Source organism: Anopheles aquasalis, chromosome Y (genome assembly GCF_943734665.1).
Source record: "Anopheles aquasalis chromosome Y, idAnoAquaMG_Q_19, whole genome shotgun sequence".
Taxonomy (NCBI): domain Eukaryota; kingdom Metazoa; phylum Arthropoda; class Insecta; order Diptera; family Culicidae; genus Anopheles; species Anopheles aquasalis.
The window spans coordinates 5,911,326-5,936,325 of NC_064879.1; the positions used below are offsets into that span (position 1 = coordinate 5,911,326).

The following is a 25,000-nucleotide window of genomic DNA, read 5'->3' on the forward strand; positions in this document are numbered from 1 at the left end:
CAATGATTTAACGCACAGTTATCAGTTGTCTGGAATTGTTTATGTTTGTGACGAATGCTAAGAGGATGCTACCAGGTGTGCGACCTGAAAAGGGTTGATTTTTTGTCGATAAAAACACATTTTTTAAAATAGAAAAGCAAAACTAAAAATTATTCTAATTATTTTCCCGTGCTAGCTATACATTTTTCCTATCTTTTGGCCAATTTATGGATGCCACGTCAAAAGAATTCTTCATTTAGCTTTATCACTTATGATGTGGACTTGTTTATGTAAACAGGTATCGAATAAACCCAAAAAAAAACAATATGGCATGTCGATGAATCCTCAATTTTAAGGTTGTACACCTGGTATTTATTCAACTTTGCCATATTGCAAGCAAGTAAGTGAACATTAATGTTGCTTATTGTCTGGTAAAATTTCATCCCTGAGTCTGACTGTGATTCAAATCATTTCAGCGAGCGAGCGTCACCACAGTGCGTTCAACAAACACCTCCGCTGAATTCTAACCGATGCTTCGTCACACTGTTTTGACACCCCCCAGGAAGCTTCTATCGAATGGAATCAGTGGAAACCGGTTATATTTCCGTGTTTTAAATATTGATACAAGCGCTTAAAGTTGAATGCATCCAAAATGGCGATTATTGGTAGGGTATTGATCAGAATCTCTGATCCTTTGTTTGGTGTTGTATCTTTAAAAACATTCCCAACATGAGTGTCTACATGCAATGTATTTATATTCATCTGTCCAAGGCTGAAAACAGTACAAGATTCATGCGGCTTTTCTTTTTTGTCATCTAATAATCACAGTAACATCGGTATTTGGGTTTTATGCATATGCATGCCCTGCGATAACACAGAGCCTTGATGCTGCCTTGATGATATAGCGTTTAATGCAATTCAAATGAAGCAAATCCGTGCACAACCAACCAAGCAGAAAATATTCGACGGCTACGCAACATCGAACACGCGATAGTGGAAAAGAGAGAGAGAGACAGAGAGCCGCTCTTGGTACATTTGTTAATCAATTTACTTAATCAACACTCAATTTAGAGGGGGGGGGGGGGGAAACATTTGCTCTCGGTTATAGGCTAATCGTCAATCGTGTTCCAAACAAAAGGCGCGCGGTATCGCTATCGTTAGCAAATGATGCGACGCGACTCGACTTCCCCGGAGGGTGGTCATTTCGTGTCTGCCTGGGAGACAGGGATGGTTTGGATTGGCCGGATGCCTGGCTGCCATTGTTGAATGGCGACACTCATTCCCTGCAGTTGCCTGCAGTTGACCCTAGCCTGCGTTAGTGACGTAAAAGTGCCACGTTGCGAAAGCTGTTCTGGGTCGGTGGCCAGCCAGGGCGTGGGAGGGTAATTTTTGGGTCCCAGCATAGCGGATATCAAATGATCTTTCGAGTGCTCATCTCCCACGCTACAACGCGCTTGAATACGCTGCAGGTGCCACCCCCCCCCCTCCCCCAAAGAAATAGCTCTACTTCGTTGACCTTTCCGACTTCCCTCCCCTCTGTTGACAGACCGGCACCTGGGCCACACCTGGGCCACACCTGAAAGCGAATGCTTGTCCGAATTGGCGGGCGGTCCGCACAGCACAGCACAGACACGGCTCTGCTCTAATGGGTATTTGCGCTATCCGGCCTCTACTACTTACCTCGACGGCGCTCGCTTTGGAGATCATCACGTACGGCAGGGGCCCGTTCCACGCCCGGCTAAAACCTTGATTCCGTCCGTACAGCTTCCGGATGGCGATGATGCGGTTGAAAATCTCTGCAAAACGGAACGGAGTGCAAAATCGGCGTGTGAAAAGGGGCCATGACGGGATCAAACGCGTATTTGATGCTGCTGCTGCTGCTGCTGCTGCTGCTGAGGAGAAGGACACCTAGCCTTCCTTACATGAAAACATGCTAGCTGGAAGGTTTTAAATGTCCAAAAACCGCCCCTAAACTAGCCTCGCACACACGCCAAAGTCACAGCTGACGCAACTTCTCTCTCATCTCCTTCTTTTTTCTCTCTCATTCCAGCCGCACGTTGCTGCACGAGTAAGTTTGGACGGCACTGCAAGGCCCTGGCTGGCGTTTCGAGACGTTTCACCATCGGCCCGATATCTCGGGACAAGATGGATTCGTTTTAGCTGATTGGATTCATTCGCGTTTGTTTCGTTGTCCGCCGTTGCCTCTTTCGATGCTGCTTCTAACTGGCGGACGGGCTAAAACGATACCGCATACGATTCGATTGGTATTTTGATGATGTTGAGCCTCGCGCGAACGCGTAACGCGTTGCGCATTCTCTGCCGCTTTTCGACGTGATGGGGAATGGAGGATGCCTTTGAAGGGTCTTAGAGGTGACTTCTGCCTCAGGCCTCGAGGGGAGGGTTGTATATTGGATAGCAAAGGGGTTGTCACAGGGGGGGGGGCACCGGAACTTATCGACACCTTGAAGAACGCGTCGCCTTTACCTTCAAAATCAAACTTGCTTCCCAGCGCAGAACACACCAGAATGTAATAAATGTTTATGTGGATCATATCAAGTTTAATATTTCCATTCCTCCCCCCTTCCCACACCGAGCCAAATAGCAGGCGCTATAAATCGATCAAAAACCTCTGTTGCTGCCTTTAATCAACGAGCTGGCAATGCAACGCGCGCCCAAATACGTCTCAAAGTCGTCGGAAGTTCAATGGAAGCTTACTTTTGGAGCACAATTTGATTGCGTTTTGATCGATAGACGAAGATACTGTTGCTGCTGCTGCTGAAATGACATTGAAGAGGTACCAGCCACTACCGGACCTTCGTGAAAAACGGAGTTGTAGATGGATTAGTGCGCGATAGTGTCGGCGTGAAGTGTGAACGAAGAACGGTTTTAAAAGTGGTCAACCCCTTCCAGCTGTCTAAAGGCATTCGATTGGATTGAAGAGTTGCTTGTGTTGTGCAGCAGCTGAGGAACTTGAGGAACTAATACGTAACATGCCGGGTGACGTTAGACACGTGTAGCGCTCTGCTGGTTGTATGCAGCGTTTGGAACCAGCCGCTCAATCCCATTCACCGAAGGCCTTCCGAAAGGCGTGCGGGTATCTATCTAGTATTCCCCCCCCCCCCCATCCCTCCAGCCACCAGGGGAGGAAAGCGATTAATCTTAGGCTAGCGTCAATCGGCACCGTTATGCAATCGACCGAGCCGGACACCAAAAAGGTTCCAAAAAAAAAAAGGTACACAAAGCACCCTCCCGCTCCCTCGCAAAACGTTTGGCAAGTGGCCAATCCTCCATCCACCCGTTTTGGATGTTGCCAAGTCAGGACGCATGGACGAAGAAGATGATCTGGTGGTCCCCCTTTCGGAGATTCGGTGTTCGGCGGTCCAAAAGGATGCGCCAACCGTTTTTGTTTTGGAATCTGGGCATCCGCAGCTGCGTACTACGTTGTGAAAGGTTAGTTTTGACAATACATGCCTTTCTTACAGGCTAGTGACGAACGTGACGCCCACATTTAGCATTCCAATCAGGTGGCACGGTGGCGCGGTGGCACCTTCATCATGCGAAGCTGCTTAGCGGACAAAACACACATAAACAATGGTTCATTAGAGCAGGTAGCTGGCGACGGATTAAGATTCTGCCTTCGCCTACTAACTAGGAAGTTCGCTCACTTTGTCTTTGTCAAGTGATGCGCAACAACAATCAAACAACATCTGTCATCATGGAAGAGACGACATCGCTTTCGGTTGTTGGGGCGGTAGTTTTGTACAGAACTCGATACGAAAAGGGCGGGGGGATGCTCCGAGTTTGCGCTCCGATTCTTCCTGGAAGCGATAAAACGCGAACCCTCCGCGAACACACGTGCCCAGAACGAGATTCGGTGCGGTTCGGTTCGCTTCACGGTTGCGTTGCGCGTTGACCTCGCCGCCCATCGATCGCTCGGATTGTTTGCGGATCTGATTAGCATTTCGTAGTAGATCTCGAATATTATCGATCGAAACAACAAGGAAACACACACACACCACACGGGGCCGGGGGGGGGGGGGGGGGGTCACAGCAGAGCCGGAGTCGCCTCCGGTGATGGTGAAGCTGGTGTAAATGAGGAGTCGAAGGGCACGCACACGCTGGCTGGAAGGAAGGGCAACGTACCATCGTGATCGACGTTGATGTGCAGCGTGTTGCCAAGGATGGGCAGCCCGGCCGGGCCCGGGATTTTGTCAATCTGGCGCACCAGATGCGAGCGGGTCCGGTTGTAGACGGCAACCGCGCACACCACCGCCGTCACCAGGAGCAACGTGATGGGCGAAAAGATGGCGCTCAGCTTGGTGAGCTTCGTCAGCAGGATACTGTTGCCGATCAGGCTCTCCATGGTTTGCTGGCTTTGGTTGATTGTCGAGCTCCCGATGGATCACGCATACACACGAACACGGAACACGAAACACGAAACACGAAACACAATTTGGTGCAAATGCAAACGCTTAATGGGTACCTGCACTAGCACTGCGGGAACTGCGCCACAACCGATACGTCCGCCACCAAATCTTCCAACGCCCGATGCTAGCCACACACTAAACTCACCGTCTGCCGCTGGTCCAATATTTATAAGCTGCTGCGTGCTGCTGCTGCTCGACCCACAGAGTGAACGGTGAGTGAACGAGAGTGAGAGTGTGGCGAGCGCAGGATAGAGATGGATCGAGGGATCTCTCAAACGCGGTGTGGCCCGCGCTGGCCGCCTGCTGTGTGTGTGTGTGTGTGTGTTTGCCGATCCGCCGGATCGAGCCGCGTCGCGCCCCGGAAGATGCTTGTAAACTGGCCGGAGCCACGGCATTTTTTTTTTGTTTTTTTTTTGGCGGCCACACGGGCATAAAACCGTCCCCACGATCCGGTTCCGGTTTCGGTTCAAATCATGGCCCACCCGCCCCATCCCGCTCGTTCGTTCGTTCGTTCGGAATTCTACTGCTATTGTTCGACAATCGATTGTAACTTAATTGAAGCTCCAAAGCAACGCTGCCCAAGGCATTTATGGGTAAAGTTCGTCACCGATTGTACCGTCAATCGATTCCGCTCGAAGTTTCCGTTTTTACTACCGCTTTTCCTCCTGCGAAGGGCGTTTTCCGCGAACTCGAGTATGATAAACGTGTGGGGGTTTATTGTTTTGCAAATTATTTTTGAAAAATTTTCACCTTTTTTCTTTCTCTCGTGGATGTCCAACCTGTCCAGCATCTAGTGTTGCCCTTTGAGAAAAAAACACACACAAAACCAACAGCTATGCAGCGTGGAATTGCAGGAAAGCATTAATATTTCGTTTTAGAATTGAAAAAGTGCTGAATCCTAAAAAAAGTAGACCTGTTCCCTGTGCCATTCCCCTACACAATCCCATATATTCTTTGTTAATACTGCTGCAGATCACGCAATCCATGGGCAAACAGGGAAGGACACCGACGGCTCTACCTCGCACTACCGCCGAGTTTCTGCGGGGGGTTTTCCCTTTTGGGGGGGGGGGGGGGGCGCGTGAGCGCACGCCGCCAATCAACAAAAAAAAGCTTCATTTTCGGGAGCTTTTTTTCGGCGCCCGCGCGCGCACAAGTCAAAAGCTTTCCGCGGGGGCCAACTTGAGCGAATTACCCGCGCGCGCTGTGCTGCGGCATACAAGTCTTTCGTTTGTTTTTGTGTGTGTTTTTTTCCCCCCCCGGGGGAAAGCAGGCGCAGCGACTGGCACGCTGCGCGGCACAAACATATCGTGCGCTAGGTCGCACTCTTCACCCACCCCGAGGGGTTTGCAGCCCTTGGATAGCAAGATGGATGGTTGTTATTAACGAGCTGTTTAAAGATGATTAAAATACTGTCAACAACGGGCGCAGAATAGCTGCAGCCGGACAATGCGTTTCGCAGCAATGTCTCCGGACTGTCCCTTTCCTCCCCCAACTTCACCTCCCCATCAGGTGAAGTCAGTCATCGGGCGCGCGGTGCTGGAGCGTGTTAAAATGATCATTAATAAATTGCTCACCATGTGCGAACGGTTTGTGGGGTGTTGGGGGTCACATTTCTTACCCGTCCCACCCTTTCCTCCCGTTCCTTCTTGGGTGCGAGGGTCTTTTGTTGCTTTTGGCACATATTGGCCTTTTTCTTTGGAGTGCGCCAGGGCTGCTCACTATGGCTTTTGGTTCCCTTTGGTTCCGGTGAAGGTTCGCCGGGCCCGGCACCGCCAATCCAATGGTGCAGCGAAGTGTCCTTGAACCTATCACGACGAACCATGGCCGCACCGGCGGAGAACCCCAGCGGAAAAATTATCGGATACTAATGAACCCATCGCCGATAACAGCTCACTCGCTGCTATCCCCGGCTGCGGTCAACAGAGTGGCAGAGTTCGCCGCTCCCCACCACACACACACACACACACACATATACGTGGCCACGGAAACGAATCCCGGGTGTTGTGGGCTGGCCAACGACAGACACCAGGCCAGCCGAGCTCGATGATCTTTCTCTCGAGGCCGCCGCTCTCCATTCGCGCGAATGGAATCGCAAGCCGGGCGAGGGGGACGCGGGGGGGGGGGTGGTAATCGCGTAATTGAACGAAAGGGTTGGTTTAATAAGTAGCTTAGCGGAGCGCAGAGCGCTGAGCGGAGACCATAGCGAGCGAAACTGATTGTCGGTGATGGTAGTTATCGGCCGCGCTACGGATTTGTGCGCACCCCAATCGGACTTAGCTACGGCGACGTCGTCCAGCCAGTGCGCCGCCATTGCCCTTCCAGCACCGGCAGAATGGTGACCTCTCCGGTTTTTATTCTTTTTCCTTTTTTGTTTTAAGCTCAACAGCAACAGCAGAACACCTAATCGAGAGCCGCCATTAGGCAGCCTGCATCATCCTGCGATGCACTGTACCACTGTATCTGCAAATTGCAATGGAAAAAGAGAGCGCTCATCATTGACATTGAAATCGCGCCCCGTCTCGTGTATTAATAGCGCGGAAAATCATCTGCAAACAAGCACGCTTGGCTCGACCACTACGACAGCGCCTTCCAGTTTTGTTCTCAATGACGGGAATTACGGGATGGTGAGCACAGCATTGTCGCACGAGGCATCCTTTCTTTTCGATTTTCCCTCTTCGCAATCGCTTTTTTCCGTTTCGTTCTTCGTTTGCTCTGGCTCTGAGTTCGTTAACAACAAAAAAAAAAAAAAAAGAAAAAGGGCGAACAATCGTGAATACGATCGATTATGATTGAGCAGTGTCGTGGGGTGTCGGGTGGGTGAGGGTAGTTGGCAACGACAATGTAGATGACGCGCACCCGTACAGCCAGCGAGCCAGGAGGTTGCAATTAATAACCCGTGAACTCGGGCTGGCGAGTGACGAGTCATTCTTGCTCCCTCGCCTGCTCCGTCCGTCAGTCCGCGAATAACCTAGTAAGGAAAAGGAAGGCCCCGTTGAGTCGTGTTCGATTGGCAGTGCCAGGAAGGAGCATATGCTCGGCGCTTCGCACGGACAGGCAGACAGACAGACAGACAGACAGACAGTTGGACAATCAGGCAGGGCGAGCAGACAGAGCCGTCAAAAGGGTGACGGCAGGAGTTTAATTTCCTTTTGCTTACTCTCTTTATTTTTTCTCCGTCTCTCTCTCTCTCTTATTCTTTTTCTCTGATTGCCTCTGTAGATGGTTTTTTCTTTGTGTTAAAAGAGATTCATCTTAAAAATGCATTTGTTCTAAAACATCAAGAACAGTGAACCTTTCACGAGAGATGCAAACCAAAAATTTCTCAGTTCTTGGATTTATTTTATGAAGAAACCATAGATTTCCATTCCAGCTTCATACACATATAATTTTAAAAATAGTCAACGGGTTCGTCGCCTATTTTTTAAATTTAAAGTTCTTTGTTTTATTTAATCTTCTTAGTTATGCTTGGTTCATAACCAAAAGAAAGATAGCATCGCATAATTATGAGTAAGTTTCGAGTTTACTACACTTTATGTTCGCATCCGAAATGGATATACAGTGGTAGATATTCTTTGAGTTTTGCTTTGAGTTTTCTCCCAATTTTATGATTTGTTTATGCTCCGTTATGTGTAAAATACGTCTGGTTATTGCTGGGCCGTCCATATCTCCTTTAATTTGCCCAAAAGATTGCCAATTTCTGGCTGATTCATGCTGAAAACTGTCTTGTTGTCCGTTAGGAAACTATTTTCATCGTTTTCGATAAAGACTTAACCACCCTTTTGGATCTTTTCCGTAAGAAATTATCGATGAATTTCATACACGTACCGATAATTGAAACAACCAAGCGATTAGAATTGCCGTTTATCAAAAATAGCTTGATTTTATGTCGTTTTTAATTCATGTGTCAGTTGCCCCCGGGGGAATTGTTTTTAAAAGATGATTAAATACCAAGCTGTTATCAAAAAGAGCAATTCTATAGCTTAAAATCATCTAGAATAGTTCTGCTATTGAACAAAAACTACAACCATCAAATACCTTTTAACGATTTTGGCGAAATATGTGTTTTTCTTTCACTGCCATTCCCAGTACGAAATATCTCACTGCGATAAGTGAGCATATCGCCTTTGTTCAACAACACCTGGCCCTGCTCAACTCTATTGATCCATTTCGTCCAATTGGTTTCGTTTTAGCACTTTTGCTTGGTGCTCAGCAAGTCCACAGCATACGTCTGACGACTGAGGCCTATTCTAGGGGTGGTCAGTTCGAGAAAGTACGAACAGTACGAGTCAGACGAGTCGAGATCGAGTCGCCAGCGCAAGAAGAATGTGTACATAGGTGTGCGATGGTGTGCGGGTCTGTTAGTTAGACCCGCAGGAATAGGAAACTGAAAACATTTGCTGGTGAATGTACGGTGTAACGCACTTGCGTCAATGGATTTTTTGATGTTGGAAATGGAAAGTTTTGAAGAATATTTAGTTCTAGTTTGGGGAAGATTTTTTTAAAACTTCATCCACGGCATCACATTCATGAAGGTACGTCTGTGGAAAGGTTCTTTTTCCTGTGCCCGTCGTAGCTGCGTGATGCGTCATGGGAAAAATGCACATCGATATTCTTTTGATAGATTATAAGTTTATCCAGGTAGCGCCGTTGAGTTTTATTTGAAATTTTTATTTTTCGATTTTTGGCAGAGTTTTGAAGTTGATGAAAAGTGATCACAATGATCAAACCGGGTTCGTCGCTTAAGAGTCAAGTCTTTTGATTCGCACCTAAAACAGTTCCCATCGTAGCTACGTGATGGGTCATCAGAAAAGTGCAAATCGATACTTGTTTGAAAGATTATAAGTTTATCTACGTAGCCCCGTCGATTTTTTGTTGAATTTCCTATTTTTCCATTTTTGGCAGATGTTTGAAGTTGAAAAACTGATGCTTTTTGTCATTTTGCGATTTTTATAGATTTGTTTTAAAAAAAGTATCAACAATTTTCATGATATCTCAATACCTGGCAAAAGGGGATACCTGGCAAAGAGTGTACAGATTATGTGATAAAAGTTTCAAATCAATTGGCCCAGTAGTTTTTACGGTACGATGGGCACCGACTTTGAAAACGTTGGTTTTTGGGAAACGCTCTTCAAAGAAGCGTTCTGCAAGGAGCCTTGTATGAAAGGCGAATTTTAAAAAATCTGTATCTTTTTCAGTTTTCTTGTCGCCAGCGCAAGAAGAATGTGTACATAGGTGTGCGATGGTGTGCGGGTCACATGGGCATGGGGTTGGCTGCGATGAATTCGATCGTTTAGCGATCCAACCCGGCCCACCCCGCACCCCTTTCGCCACACCATCCACGAACGATGAACTTGTGTTTTTTTGGGGTTTTTGTTGCGGCGAAACGCCACAAATGAAGCAAAGCATCCCGCCTGAAAGGTAGACAGCCTGTCGGAGTCGGAGAAGAAGAAAAAAAACAGAACATCAGGATGCACCGCTCGCCCCGGTTCCGGAGGTAATTTCCTCATTAGCCAGCGGCAATTCTTGCAGCGTGCAATTTGCTACAAGAACGGGGAGGCCTTTGCCTTTAATTAGGCCGTTGATGATATTTACATACGCTGCGATCCACCACCGGATCCAACCGCCAAGATGGCCACGGTGTCCGCACGCACCACGCGAGGTTCCGCGCCCTATTTTCGACTTTCGGAAGCGCGGAGCTCCGATTGCTCGTTCGAAAGGCGGCGTGGCTGTGGCCGCATCGTCGTTCGTGGTGCACCGTAGCGGCCGCGATGCTAAACGACAGTAATCACCAGTCATTTCGCGTCCATCGCAGTGATTAACAACTTTATGTGTTCACATTACGGGGCGCGCGCGAGCGCGAGCGCACAGTGGAACGCAAATTGAAATTCAATTACCAGCGCCCGAGCGAGGTCCGCTGCGCAGGTCCCCCATGTGAGGTGAGTGAGGTTAAGGATTTTGTTTATTTTTTGGGCCACAGGAGGAAATAGTCGTGCAGGTCGTGCAGGTCGCGCGACCGTCAGGGTTCGCCGCAGTTGACCTTACCCCTCGGTGGCGTGGAGAAGGGGGGGGGGGGGGGTGGTGAACTATCCCGTACGCGTACCCGGGAAGTGTTGGAACGACATGTCAATTGGCACCGGACAACACGGTGGCGTGCACGGATGGGTTTTTGGAGAGCGGAACGGGACGAGCCAGTGCGGGACGTGTCAGTCAGACGTGGCGCAGGATATTGACATTTTGCTTGCATGCGTGCATGCGTGCATGCATGCGGTTTGGATAATCAATCACTCCCATATTTAAGACATTTGTGGCCTTGCCATGGGCGTTCCGCTTTCAAGGTTCATGGGTCAAGTAAAACATGGAACAGTGAATATTTGGCCGCATAACAACAGGACACAGCTCAGGCTAGCAATAAGCTAGACACATGGTAAAGTGTGTCATTTTGTAGGTATTTTATCTATCTATTCAGTAAAAAAGAGCGATTACATTATTGGGCCACCGTGCGTATGAATTTACGCACTTTTGGTTTTATGCTACACATAATGTTCGTGCACAATAGTGGAAAAAGTCTCATTCAGGCCATTTTTTCACACCATGTTTGTACATTACAGCTGGATTTTCTAATCATTTTACATTGTTCCTGTAGTCATTAGTAAATAATAGCCCATTATAATGGTATTGCACGATACATTGTAGGCAATTTCGGTTGATTGGAGATTTTTTTACTTGAGGCTCTTGTTTCGATGCCAATTTATGATCTCTGTACTGGAATGGCAGCTTGCTAAGTCGGACCAAAATTTAACTGGTCCTTTCTGAGACTTAATAAAAGATAAAACAATCTTTTCCAGGCATTCTGGTTTTGTGCAAACGGCCGTTCATGGACCGTTCCGTCATAAAACCACCCGTCGCTTTCAAATGACAACTGCAGAGATCGCTTGCCAAATGAGTAATTTTACGGGCTTTAATGAACAAAAAACCTTACATCATACTTCCTCTACGATTGCTACAGTCAAATTTGTCTGATCTCGGTTTTCGCCAAATTGCAGTTTTACGTGGGTTTTTCTCAAGTCAAATTGAGTTTTCGTAGTGAGTGTGCAGACTTTTTTTTTCATCCTTCGTGTTTCATCGCGCGATAACTTTTGAAGGTGCGGTACGATTTTGACGAATTTTTTATCACTAAAAGAAAAGACTTGGACCTTTAAAAAGACACCAACAGAGTAGCAAAGCGACCACTAGAAGCGCAACGGTGAGTAAAAGAATGCGGCCAAATATTAAGTGTTCCAAGCTTTAATGTTCAAATGTCCCAATCACGCTTCGTCTCTTTCTCTCCCTCTCTCTCTCTCTCTCTCTCTCTCGGCGTATCATGTAGAATCGTTCGGAGGAAACAGGTAAGAATGAATGGATAAGGCTAAGGATTATAACTGACTGTTTGTTTTTTTTTAACTACAAGCCATACCATAGCACATCGCCATATCCCCATTTTTCAACCAGATTATATGCTGTGTAATATCGCTTTCGTTATATAGGCCGTTCGGTTTGTTTCTTTCGTTTTTTTTTTTGTAACCAAATCGCGATGAATCGGCTCGGCTCAACTCAGCAACTTCCCGCATCTCCCGTATACTGGGCATGTAGCAGCTCGTGCCCGGGCCGTAAGAAGCCGGTACTTTGGAATGCTGCTGGAACATGGTGAGGTAGTAGTAGTAGATACCGCTAGAGACCGCCTCCGCTATCGCCTATTCGCGCCGTGTTAGTCGTATCTTGAGCCCATCCTTGGTGCGCATCACCAGATCACCGTAGAGGACGAGATCCTCCCGCCGGTGTACCGCCTCGATGCGGTAGTGCCGGATGACGGCCGACAGGACGGCCTTCTCCTCGAGTGCCCCAAACTTCTGCCCGATGCAGTTCCGCGGACCGGCACTGAACGGTATGAAGGCGTACGGATGCCGGCCAACGACGGCTTCCGGCAGGAACCGGTCCGGATTGAACTTCTCCGGGTTCGGGAAGTACTGCGGATCTCGGTGGAGCTGGTACACCATGATGACGGCATTGGTACCGGCCGGAATGTGGTACCCCTCGATGTCCACCTCCTGTACCAGCGTGCGCGACAGTATCGGAATGCTGGGGAACAACCGGAGGCTCTCCTTGATGCAGCACTCCAGGTACCGCATCTCGGTCAGCTCGGCCATGGTTGGGTGGCGCGAGCGATCGGTACCGACGATCGAGATGATCTCCTGGTACGCCCGCTCCTGTACCGCTGGTTCCGTCCCGAAGAGGTAGAGCATCCAGGCGAGGGCGGTCGCCGTCGTATCGTGCCCGCCCAGGATGAACGTGTCCACCTCCTCCCGGATGTCCTCGTCCGTCAGCAGCTGACCGTCCTCCGACAGCTCTAGCAGCAGATCGAGAAAGGCAAGCTGGCGGCGACCGCTACCGGTAGTGCCGCCGGTACCCGGGCCGTCCATCTCGTCCTTCGCCCCTTCCTCCTGTTTGCGCTGCCGGTACATTTCGCGCCGCTCCCGGATCATGTTGTAGGCAAAGTCGTGCAGTACCTTGAGGCATCGTTCGTGCTCGGCGTAGCTAGCCGTGAACCGGAAGATCCAGTCCGGGCGCAGCCAGAACTTTTGCAGCCGATCGAGTATGATCTCCGCTATTTTCTCATGGGCCTTCACGTACTCCGAGTCGGATTTTTCCAGCGCATTTATCGGGAAGCCCATGGCCGTTTCTGTGAAATGGTTTTTTTTTTTTGGGGCGGTCGTTTAGGAGGCAGCGGGTCCCGCGCGCTAGTGTGCCGTGCCACTTACCGCAAATAATGTCCAGCGAGGTGAGCGTCGCGTAGATGGTACAGTCGAAACCGTCCGCGTTGCCGAGCTGTTTCTCCAGCTGGCGCACCAGCTCGTACGACTGCTTGTTGAACACTGCCACGAAGTTGCTCAGTATCTTGAAGTGGAAGGTCGGCGTGAGCAACTTCCGGCGCTGGTGCCACTTGATGGCGTGGCTCGTCAGCAGCCCCGTACCGATCCACGGTTTCAGCAAATCGTAGTCGCGCCCCTTCTCGATGTTCTTCGAGCTGGAGAGAATCCTCTGCAAAGGTGTGCAAGGACGCCAAGGTCAGGGCAGGTGTTTGCGTCTGCGTTTGCTGTGTGTGTGTGTGTGCTTACCTCGGCGGCCGACGCTTTCGAGATCAGCACGTACGGTTTCAGGCCGGCCCAAACGCGGTTAAAGCCCTGCCGACGTCCATACAGCTTTCTCGCACCCGTGATGGTGCTAAACATTTCTGCCGGACGGCAGGGAGTGAGTAAACAAAATTGATGATTAGTGCTTTTTGCTGTGGAATGTGTTGGCTACTGGAGGAATAGGAAACTGAAAACATTTGCTGGTGAATGTACGGTGTAACGCACTTGCGTCAATGGATTTTTTGATGTTGGAAATGGAAAGTTTTGAAGAATATTTAGTTCTAGTTTGGGGAAGATTTTTTTAAAACTTCATCCACGGCATCACATTCATGAAGGTACGTCTGTGGAAAGGTTCTTTTTCCTGTGCCCGTCGTAGCTGCGTGATGCGTCATGGGAAAAATGCACATCGATATTCTTTTGATAGATTATAAGTTTATCCAGGTAGCGCCGTTGAGTTTTATTTGAAATTTTTATTTTTCGATTTTTGGCAGAGTTTTGAAGTTGATGAAAAGTGATCACAATGATCAAACCGGGTTCGTCGCTTAAGAGTCAAGTCTTTTGATTCGCACCTAAAACAGTTCCCATCGTAGCTACGTGATGGGTCATCAGAAAAGTGCAAATCGATACTTGTTTGAAAGATTATAAGTTTATCTACGTAGCCCCGTCGATTTTTTGTTGAATTTCCTATTTTTCCATTTTTGGCAGATGTTTGAAGTTGAAAAACTGATGCTTTTTGTCATTTTGCGATTTTTAAAGATTTGTTTTAAAAAAAGTATCAACAATTTTCATGATATCTCAATACCTGGCAAAAGGGGATACCTGGCAAAGAGTGTACAGATTATGTGATAAAAGTTTCAAATCAATTGGCCCAGTAGTTTTTACGGTACGATGGGCACCGACTTTGAAAACGTTGGTTTTTGGGAAACGCTCTTCAAAGAAGCGTTCTGCAAGGAGCCTTGTATGAAAGGCGAATTTTAAAAAATCTGTATCTTTTTCAGTTTTGCTTCGATAGAGCATTTGGATTGCGTTTACTTGAATTCGACTGATTTTCTTTAGTGTTAGGCCAATTAATTCACGAAAGTTGGGGATTGCGAGGCTCAAAAGATTCGTTGGGCAAAATCAGGGAATCTACCATGAAAACTGAACTGAGTCACCGAGTCGTAACATTCAAAGCGTGCGTACGAGTCAACAACAAACACGCCCAACTTCACAACTTCCTCGTTGATTGATGATGAGCTGCGCCATTAAGCCCCGTTTCCCCATTCCCGTCTAGCAGAAGAACACGCTAGAAGACGGTCCACGGTTAGCGTTGGATTGAACGCAGGGTGCCAAATGTATTTTTAATTAGATCCTTCCTCAAACCGCCCTTGAGTTCTTGTGAGACCTCGCACGACGTCACCGAAATCGCATTTCAGATGATACGGCCACGTTTATCAAGGAAATGGATCCACCAAACCGAGTTATTTTTTGGGCTGGTGAAGCGAATAATCCTCCAAAGGTCATCCGATATTCTAAAAAAATAAATAAAAACCAATGCCTGCTACTGTTCTCGCCGCGAACTCCTCAAAACAATAACCAGATCCTGAACCTGGACAGTGGAGGGTCACCCAATTCAGCCATTCTCGATCAATTTGGGAATGAATTTTGGGTTTTGCGATTTCATAATGGCGCTCGCGTACGTGCGCAAATACGTGAAAGTGACGTGGGCAAACGTTGTGGCGGGGCAGTAGTCTCCGCAGCAGTATTCCCGCCAGCGCGTCCTTGATTCGCAAACAAGGTCACCATCGCGAGGAGGGAGCTGTACTGCTGCCCTCGCCGTTGCATCCCGATCCGTTTGCTCTCGCTCGACGCTCCGGCGACATCCGTTCACTTTACGGGCCCGCGAACAGAGCAACAAGTTTACCGTTCCCATTTACAATTCCGAATCCATGCGACGGCGACGTACTTTTTCAGTGCCTTTGATGATCCACGAGTGTTGCCACCGTAGGTGCCGGGAAGCTGTTCCATAGTGGCGACCATCATCAACCAAAAAATCGAAAAACCCTTTCGGATGCTGCACTCCGGCTGGTTCCGAGGCAGGCCAGTGCAGGCAGGTCCGGTTTGCAAGCAGAATGGAATAAAATGGAAAGGACCCGAGCGAGGATGCACCGAACGGCAACGACCTTCCGTTCGGCACACTGGTTCGGTTTTTTTTTGGCCGCTCAAAGCTCAAGGTTAAACCCGAGAAGAAGTGGCACCGTTATCCCCTTGCGTTAAGGAACCGTTAACCTTCTTGTTTCGAACACCGTTCCTCCCCTGGTCCCGCTCGCCTCGACAGGGAGAGATCCATTCACTTCGACGCGTTCCCTTCGTTATCGCATCACCACCACCAAGAGTAAGGAAAAGAGTAGACCGCAATTACCGCAACAGTCAGACAACATTTGTGCAGCGTTGCCAGAAAGCTTAGCAATCATGCACTACCCAACTGCATTATTAATCGATAAAATAGCAGCGCTAACAAACGAATTCAAATGGGGGAAAAAATCATTTTAGAATCTGTTTCTGGGTCAGATTGCTTTGGATTTTCTTATAATTACTCCTATCTGGCTTTGGTAGTTTTTAGGATTACACAGCGTGTTTGTTGTCCTTGATAACCCTTGGGACATCTTTATTCTGTTATTCAATTTCCTGTTTTTGGGGGGCATTGATCGGTATCTCAGACCATCTTACCATAGCCCACACTTTCCTCGAAACGTTCAGTACTGCACGCTTAATGTCAGGGATAACAAAAAATCGACCGATTTAGGACGCGGAAGGGCGATTTCGCTGTCGTTAAATTTGAACAGTGACTGGTGCTTTTGGAGGGTCATTATTTACAATTTAAAAACAATCCATTTTTGGGCACTTTGTATTCAACTCTTGAGAACATTACACGTTTTACATGCTATCGATGTAGTACCATCTGTGGCCCCTGCGATACGATGAATGGGGCATACGCTGCAGGTCATAACATAATGTAAACGATCGGGAGGCATCTGTAATTTTATCTATCATTTTTTTCTACGTGTTCTAGTGAACTTATTAACTTAATTAAAACGTTTTCTTAGTTTTAAAGTGCTGTTCAAGAGATTTAATGCACTTGTCTCTCCACTAAAAATAATCTGTCGTTCGTTCTTCGTCGTTCGGGCTGCCTATCCATCAGTTTGAGCGATGGTTTTGTCGCTTTTGAAGACATTTTGAATCGCATTTCCACTTTAGAACATGGGATACACTCGTAAGAAATCATCATGCAATCAAATGCACTTTTTGTTATTTTTTGCTTTCGTTCGTTATCACATGTTTGAGGCCATACTATAACAATCCTTCAAATAATCGTACTCATTGAAAATTAAGCGTGTGTTCGCTCCTCCAAACTACTATCAAAACACACAAATCTCTTGCATCATTACACCATTATTACGGTGGTTTATTTAAAAGCTCATATTACTCTAAAAACAAATTCGTTTATTAGCGCTGCTGATTTTATCGAGCAACCTGAACTAGGTATGTGAGCAATTTATGGCTTATAGTTTAAACCAAAATCGATACGCAATTGAAAAAATAAAGCCAAAAGCCGGCTTCATCAGATTCTAACACTGCTTAAAACATGCATTAAAGTTGGATTAAAAACAAATTTGAGCGAGTACAGGGCGTAAGTTTGCGTAATGTACTAGCGCTGCTATTTTATCGAACAATACTGTATAGGTGGAGCATTTAGCTGATGGAAAGCAGGTGGAAAACAATAGAAAACTCCATCCGGCATCCCCGCACTTGCCTTGCGCGTTGCGAAAGGCGACAGACGGCCCAGTTGATGAACCGGGATAAGCGTAGATTAGTGCCTTTCATGCATCATCTACCCCTCATTTTGATGGGTGGATGGGTGACGGTGACTGGATTTTAAATGCGTTGCAACGCCACCTCTCCATTTATGCAGCCGAGCCACTGGCGATGACGCCTGCAATAAGCAATGCTAATGATTAAAAGTATACCATCATCATTAGTCACGCCCGTGTGAGCGCTGGCCCGCTGCCTAGCACGGAATGCTAATGGGGACCCGTCCGCTGGGGAGCGCCGTGACGTCCGCGAAGATCGATGAGTGTCCATCGTCCATCCCCGGCGTCCGTACGAGCAGCGGATGTGCGGTCGCAGTCGCGAAACTTCTTCCTATCCCTCTAGCAGCTGCTGCTAACGTGGACGCGATCCACAATTTAACACTTGCGGCAGAAGACGCAGGAAGTCATTTGACAATCTTGCAACCTTACGCGGGCCCCTGGCGATTATGTTGCCCCTCGGAAAGATGCTGCCTAGCCCGCTGGTCCGTGACCAGCCAAGGGCTCGGAAATTATGGCTTAGTCGAGCGTGGTGCCGTTGTCGAACACGAAAAGGGCGAAGTTGCGGCCGGGGCCCGTAGAGCGGCCCTTGAAAACAGGGGCCACAGATCTATGCGCATTTTGGGATGTCATTGGCACGCACGATTTCCGTCACAACATCGAAACACGGCCCCCCGGCCCTCACCATGGTTTCATGGTTAGGAAACTTTCCTTCTGCTACTGAGGGCTCTTTTTTTTTTGAGGGGAGGGGGGGGGGGTAACTTGTGGCACTTTTGTGTCACAGCCCCCCCGAGGCTACCATGGCCACGCTCTCTTTGGCAGGTCCACGTGGATCGTGGAAGTGGGAAAGATCGTGTCCTTATGGTACCGTTTGATTGAAGAGCAGCTCATTGAATGGTGGCCCACTGTGAGGGGAGACGGAATTTGGCTTACCATCGCGATCCACCAGCCACTGGAGACTGTTGCCGAGCAGGGGCAGGGCGGCTGGGCCCGGGATCCGATCGATGTGCTTCACCAGCTCGGCGCGCCGCACGTAGAACGCGATGCTCGAGATGGCGACGGCCAGCAGCACGATCCAGGTGGTGGGCGACAGTAGCAGGAACGCCTTGGGCAGCGGGGCCGCCCACAGGCTGATGGTTGGGCTCAGCAGTACGGTCCAGTCGAGCGCCATGGTGTCGGATCGATCGCAACACCAGCAATTCGGAACGGACCGCGCACCGACCGTTTAGCACTTGGGTTTAGCGTTAAGAATTTCACACACAGTCATACACAAACCATTACACATGCACACGGTGCTAATTGTGGTCTCCTGGTCCTGTTTCCTTGGACGCACGCGTTGCTGTCGCAGTAGAGTAGAGATTCTGCCCCCGAATCCAGCTGAAGCCAAACTGAGGCGGCCGCCGGCTTTTGGTGGTTGTTTTTATAGATTGTCGGTCGACCCTCCCGCCCGAAAAAATCGGATGTCGTGAGTCGCCACGGAGAGGGAGTCACCGAAAGTGCCCGCGCATGTGTTCGCGCATACGAGCGAGACGCGCAGTGAGGCTGTGTGTGAGGGGGGGCCACATAAGCGCGTCACTGACTCATAATGAGCCACACCAGCGCACGCTACAGAGGGCAGATGAGACCCTTGCTTTGCCCTCGTGAAAGGGTCTCGCGCGCGCTAAGGACCGGGGAGGTCAGTTGGCATTTGAACACCGATTGCACAACTGGGAAAAGCTCAACCGACGATGGAAAATCGTCGGGGTCACTGGCAACGAAACCGCATCGAAAGTGAGCCCTCGATTAAGGGTCATTCTATCATTTCTGTTCGAGTTGAGCCATCTCGATCTCGATCGCTATCTTTCTCATGTCTCTCATCATTTTACGCTAAGAACCCGTGGCGCACGGTGGTGGTGAAAAATAAATGGCTTTCTTTCATGATACCAACATACCCGAGTTTATGTCGCCTCCAGCGCCAATGTGCTACTTCGGACATTGTGCGCAATTCGATTCCGATTTGAATGTCCTCGTCTCGCTCTCTCTCTCTCTCTCTCTCTCCGCGCGTGTTCTGGTAGTGTTGTTCAGTTCGCAGTGAAGGTCACCGGGCCCTCCGCACACCCCCCTTTTTGTTTTTTTGGCGGATCACACAGCCGTAGAAGCCGTACAGCGAACAGTTATGGCCTTGGAGCACTCCTATCCCAGCAATTTTTTGGAGATTGCAATTTTCGGGGTTTTTTATGGCGCGCCGCCCCTCTCGAGGCCCCCGTTCCCACTGCACTGCACTCGCGCAGTTGCAAATCGATCCGTTCACCTGACATTGGCCTAGGCTCCGAGATGCAGCTGATCCCTGCGCAAGCCTGCGCAGTGCACAGTGCAGCACTGAAAGGGCCCCTTCCCGAACCCGCCTGGTGCTCTTCCCCACGGGGGATTGAAATACTTTTCCCCCCCTAAGCGCCCACAGCTGGTTAGCGCACAAACGACAGCACAGTGAAGTGTCTCCGGTTTTATTCATTCATCTATCCACACAGTATTTCTACTCTACGAAACTCTGCTGTATGATGGTAACGTATTTGTCAAACCGGGTTCGTCGTTTAAGTCTTTTGATTCGAACCATACCCACTTGGTGAAGATTTGTTTTAGAAAATTATCCAGGACCTTTACATTGCTTTGTAAAGGCCATAGTCCATTGAAACTTTGGAAGAAAATGTCCGACTCAAAACTTTTGCAAAATATTCTTCAAACGATTGACATTCACGGAAAACAGTAAAAAAACAAACGTCTGAACAAATGATTAAATATCTAATTGATAATGGTTAATATTACCTATACTGTTACCTTTAAAAAAAAAGCTCACTAATTTTATCTTCGTGGACCATTTGGTGCATGGTGTATTTTCTATGGAATTGGCTATATAAGCGATTAAGTTTGGAATGTTTTGCGTTTATAACCAAAAAGATATTGAATTATTTAGCTATATTTTGGTATTAAATTAGTATTATAAACTATAAACATGTAATATTGGTCCACCATTAATTGTAATATTGGTGTAAGAAAATGAGACATTATTCAGTCTGTGTTATCTCATTTCATTCTAGTGCTTAGACGTACATATTTGTCGTGATGTGTGATTCAAATGATTTGGACAGCAATTTACTGGAAGAAAATGATTAAATTCTGCCTTATATTCTCTCAGAAAATTAAATAAATATACTAACACTGAAACTACACATGATTCGGGTGAGGAAATTGAGTGTTTTAACGACAAATGTAATAAAAATCACCAGAATCAATAGAGAGAGGTGGATCCGTTATTCGTTGCGTGGAAGATTCATTTGGAGCGATAAATCGTTCCTCGAGCTCATCGGTTCACAACCGCAATATATAATCACAACACGACCAGGAACAACCCGATTTGCTTCGTCCATTTGATGTTGTGATATGTAATCTGCATTTTATTAGTTTTTCCTCCGACAATTGAAGAGATTGTGATCGCAAAAACCCACCAAAACGTCTAAAGTATTGCGACAAATAGCAGAATATTCATTCGGTAGCTTTACGAGCACATATTGGAATACTCATCTCTTGCTTAGTGTTCGGTTTGCTTCATTCTTTTGGTCTTTTGAAAGATTATTTCATTATACTATTTTTCACAGAGTAAACGAATGAAGATGTGCATGGTTCGTTAGATGCTACATTTGGCCGCTTATTGTTTCGTATCGATCGTTTTGTTTCGTCGCAAGTGAGATTTCAAAAGATTGGAAGAGCATTACGTTTTTGTGATGCCTTAAATGGCTAATTTGTAATATTAAATACATGATTTACAAAAAAAAAACCAAGTGTGTACAGTGTAATTCGTTTTATTTCTTTTCTCTTTCCATAGTCGGGCAAACCAGATCGTCAGCGAGAGAGAGAGAGAGAGAGAGAGAGAGAGAGAAAGAGAGAGAGAGAGAGAGAGAGAGAGAGCGCGCGCTCATAGCTCAAACGATGTGCAAGTGCATTTCATCTCGAAGAACGAAGCTTCGATGTCTTGCATTAACCCAACACCGTAACAACAATTGCTGTTCGAATCCATGTGTGCATTGTGTACGACCCGATGTACGTAGGTGTGTGTGTGTGTGTTATGCTAAAAACGTACTCAGACGATCATTGCTGACCGGGATGAGGATAAATACCGGGAACGAACGAATACGGTGAGATCAACTAGACAAGCATTTGCTGGGGGGGGGGGGGGGGGAATTTGGGAACGCAGTGCTTGTGTTAGTGTTGGTCGCAGTAAGAATAAGACGAGGAAGTGACCGGAGTGGCCAATCCTTACTGCCGCCGGCTGATGCGTATCCGGAGGCCTCCCTTCGAGCGCAACACCAGCTCACCGTAAAGTGTAAGATCCTCGCGCCGATCGATCGCCTCGATGCGATAGTGGCGCAGGATCGCACACAGCACTGCCTTCGCCTCGAGCGCCCCAAACTTCTGCCCGATACAGTTCCGCGGTCCAGCACTGAACGGGATGTAGGCGAACGGGTGACGGTACCGACCGCCACCATGGTCTCGGCTCACGACCGCCGTTTCGCTCACCAGAAACCGTTCCGGTTCGAAGCGTTCCGGGTTGGGGAAGAAGGCCGGATCGCGGTGCAGCTGGTAGACGACGATGATGGCGTTCGTGCCGGCCGGTAACCGGTGGCCACCTTCCTCCAGCACGACATCCTCCGTTAACCGGCGGCCAATCACCGGGATGCTGGGGAACAGCCGCAAACCCTCCTTGATGCACGCCTCCAGGTACCGCATCTCGGTCAGCTCGTGCATCGTCGGCACCCGGTCCCGGTCACCGCCCATCACCGAGTCCAGCTCCTGCAGTGCACGCTCCTGTACCGCCGGTTCCGTGCCGAGCAGGTAGAGCGTCCAGGAGATGGCGGTCGCGGTCGTATCGTGCCCGCCCAGGATGAACGTGTCCACCTCCTCCCGGATGTCCTCGTCCGTCAGTAGCCGCCCACCGTCCGATGCATCGATCAGCAGATCGAGAAAGGCAAGCTGCCGGTTACGCTTCCGCCCTCCATCGTGGTCCCTCCGTTCGAGCGCGGGCTCGGTCTCGGGCTCACAACCCTTGGGGGAGGCTTTGGGCGAGTGGAGCAGCATCGAGCGCCGCTGGTCGATCATGCGGTAGGAGAAGCGGTGCAGCGTGTCGATGCACCGTTGCTGCTCGCGGTGCTGGCCGGTGCGCTGGAAGATACAGTCCGGATGGAGCCAGAACTTCTGCAACCGATTCAGCATGATCTCGCCAATCCTAGGACGTGTGTACGGTGGATAGTTTTGTTTTTTGGATTTTTTTCGTTATTGTTTTTTTTTTGAGGAGGATCTTTATAGTAGTGATGGAACAGAAACTGAACTGATTGGTGCTTACTTCTCGTGCGCCCTCACGTACTCCGAGTCCGGTTGCTGCTGAGCGTACACCGGGCAACCCATGGCCGTCTCTGTAGCCAGAAAGAAGGGGGGTGGGGGAAAGAGGGAACACAAAGATCACGAGAGGGGACAAAAAACGGCTAAAGCTAAACCTTACCACAGATGATGTCGAGCGAGCAGAGCGTGACGTAGCGCACGCAGTCGAACCCGGTGGCGGGCGAATCGAGCTCGGTGGCCAGCTTCTGCACCAGGACGGCCGCCTGCTGGTTGAACACGTCCACAAAGTCGGCCATGATGCGGAAGTGGAAGGTGGGTGTCAGGATTTTGCGCCGGTACTGCCACTTGCGGGCCGGGCTGGTCAGCAGGCCCGTACCGAGCCACGGCTGCAGGAACTCGTAGTCCCGGCCCTTCTCGATGTTTCTGCTGTTGCTGAGTATTTTCTGTTGAGCGAACGAAAACAAATCGGTACGGTTTATCGTTTGATACGCGAGAGCGGCGTCCGCTTCCGCGAACCCCCCCTCCCCCTACCTCGACTGCCGCCGCCTTCGAGATCAGCACGTATGGCGTGAGCCCGTTCCAGATGCGGCTGATACCGTCGTGCCGACCGTACAGCTTCCGGGCGCCGATGATTCGATTGAATAGCTCTTTTTTTTTTTTGCGGTGGCCAGACCAGGCGAACCGAAAACGATACGATACGACGAAAAATAAAACAACAAACAACAAGCAATTAGTGCGGCATTTTCGGGCCATGCAAAGGCGCGTTTTTGACGATTTTTTGGTGACGTAACTATTCCACTTTCATTTTTCAAATAAATGGCTCATTATTCTACAAATTTTGAAGAATATTTGGTATTGTTGTGAGCCACATTCATGGAAAAACTAATCCGTGGCATCAAATTTTGGTAGGCGTGTCGTCGAAAAGGTACTTTTAACGGTGCCCATCGTAGCGACATGACGGGTCATCAGAAAAATGCGAACTGGCTATCGTTAAAAAGATTATAAGTTTATCTAGGTAGTCCAGGAGAGTTTTTGTTGATAATCCAATTTTACAGGTTTTGGCAGATTTTTGAAGTTCAAAAAGTTTTGCGATTCTGCAAAAAAAATGCGAATTTTTCATAATTGTTTAAATAAAAAAGTATCAACAATTTTCATGAAATTTTGACGGAACTACCTGGCAAAAAGTGTACAAATTATGTGTTAAAAATTTCAAATCGATCGGTCCAGTAGTTTTCCCGGTACGATGGGCACCGACTATGAAAACGTTGCTTTTGGGGAAACACTTTTCAAACTAGCGAGCTGCATGGAGCGTTGTATGATTTTAAAATCTTACGTCAGTTATGCTTCGATTGATCAAAAACAAATGTACACAATGTTCTTGAAAGGATCAGCTTTCACCAACAATGAAAAATGAAAACAATGAAGAATGTTTCAGGGAAATGGAGGCAGGTGGCATGGATTGATCAATAACATTGAGCGCGTATGGGGCGCTTTATGCACAAAAGAAAATGTAATACTGCTGAAGCTTTTATTAACCCGCTGATGTGAGCTTTACGTGAAAATACATTGCGTACAACATTGTTGTGGATTGTGTACAAGAAAATTCCTTCGAGGCGTTTCTTTCGTGCAAGTGCAAACGATGCGGTTCGATGCAGTGCATGCATGCATTTTTTTGTTTTCTCAGCTGACCTCTATACCTTCCGCTCGGAGCGGATCGGAGCTTTCCACGCTAGTTTTTTGTGCCAAACTTGCATACTGATGTATACCGAAAGGAGTCATTTCTTGAGGGTATAGTTATGTTCACAGCTACTATATAGGCCTATTTCGTACAAGTTACGGGATGGAAATGTGAAGCTCCATTCATTGATTTTCCCACAGCCAAAAAGAGGTTCACTGCATTGCGTTTCGGTTGCAATTTTCACAGCCAGAAAAAAAAACTTCTTAAAGAAATGTGTGCAATAGGGAACATACTGTCGCTCAGAGGGGGGTGAGGGGCGCTTACCAGGCCTGAGTTTGATTGTGACAGCCCGTCGGAGGGGGGGGGGGGGGACAGTTACCTTCGCGATTGGCGTTAATGAGCAGCGCGTTCCCGAGAATGGGCAGGGCGGCCGGTCCCGGTATGCGATCGATGTGTCGGATCAGGCGCCGATAGCGCTCACGGTACACCACCACACAGCAGACGAGAAAGGCGGCACCCAGCAGCAACAGG

At 48.4% G+C, this 25,000-nt stretch overlaps 3 protein-coding genes across 3 annotated transcripts in view; all 3 read right to left on the bottom strand.

Annotated features, from left to right (window-relative positions):
* LOC126579958 (cytochrome P450 4c3) overlaps positions 1-4,506 on the bottom strand; it is an 8,128-nt gene extending 3,622 nt beyond the window's left edge. Inside the window, exons 1-2 of the mRNA XM_050243750.1 lie at positions 4,123-4,506; positions 1,660-1,775 (exon numbers count right to left, since the gene is read on the bottom strand). Coding sequence (XP_050099707.1) covers positions 1,660-1,775; positions 4,123-4,342 — 336 coding nt within the window. The 5' untranslated portion in view covers positions 4,343-4,506. The remainder of the gene's footprint in view (positions 1-1,659; positions 1,776-4,122) is intronic.
* A 7,630-nt stretch (positions 4,507-12,136) lies between these two features.
* LOC126579740 (uncharacterized) overlaps positions 12,137-25,000 on the bottom strand; it is a 15,688-nt gene continuing 2,824 nt past the window's right edge. Inside the window, exons 4-12 of the mRNA XM_050243291.1 lie at positions 24,849-25,000; positions 23,323-23,438; positions 22,952-23,234; positions 22,796-22,865; positions 21,716-22,678; positions 18,355-18,551; positions 13,559-13,674; positions 13,202-13,481; positions 12,137-13,122 (exon numbers count right to left, since the gene is read on the bottom strand). The exon at positions 24,849-25,000 is cut by the window's right edge and continues 174 nt beyond it. Coding sequence (XP_050099248.1) covers positions 12,137-13,122; positions 13,202-13,481; positions 13,559-13,674; positions 18,355-18,551; positions 21,716-22,678; positions 22,796-22,865; positions 22,952-23,234; positions 23,323-23,438; positions 24,849-25,000 — 3,163 coding nt within the window. The remainder of the gene's footprint in view (positions 13,123-13,201; positions 13,482-13,558; positions 13,675-18,354; positions 18,552-21,715; positions 22,679-22,795; positions 22,866-22,951; positions 23,235-23,322; positions 23,439-24,848) is intronic.
* Positions 21,685-25,000, bottom strand: part of LOC126579959 (cytochrome P450 4c3-like) — a 3,523-nt gene continuing 207 nt past the window's right edge. Inside the window, exons 1-5 of the mRNA XM_050243751.1 lie at positions 24,849-25,000; positions 23,323-23,438; positions 22,952-23,234; positions 22,796-22,865; positions 21,685-22,678 (exon numbers count right to left, since the gene is read on the bottom strand). The exon at positions 24,849-25,000 is cut by the window's right edge and continues 207 nt beyond it. Of these exons, the coding sequence (XP_050099708.1) occupies positions 21,712-22,678; positions 22,796-22,865; positions 22,952-23,234; positions 23,323-23,438; positions 24,849-25,000 (1,588 nt within the window). The 3' untranslated portion in view covers positions 21,685-21,711. The remainder of the gene's footprint in view (positions 22,679-22,795; positions 22,866-22,951; positions 23,235-23,322; positions 23,439-24,848) is intronic.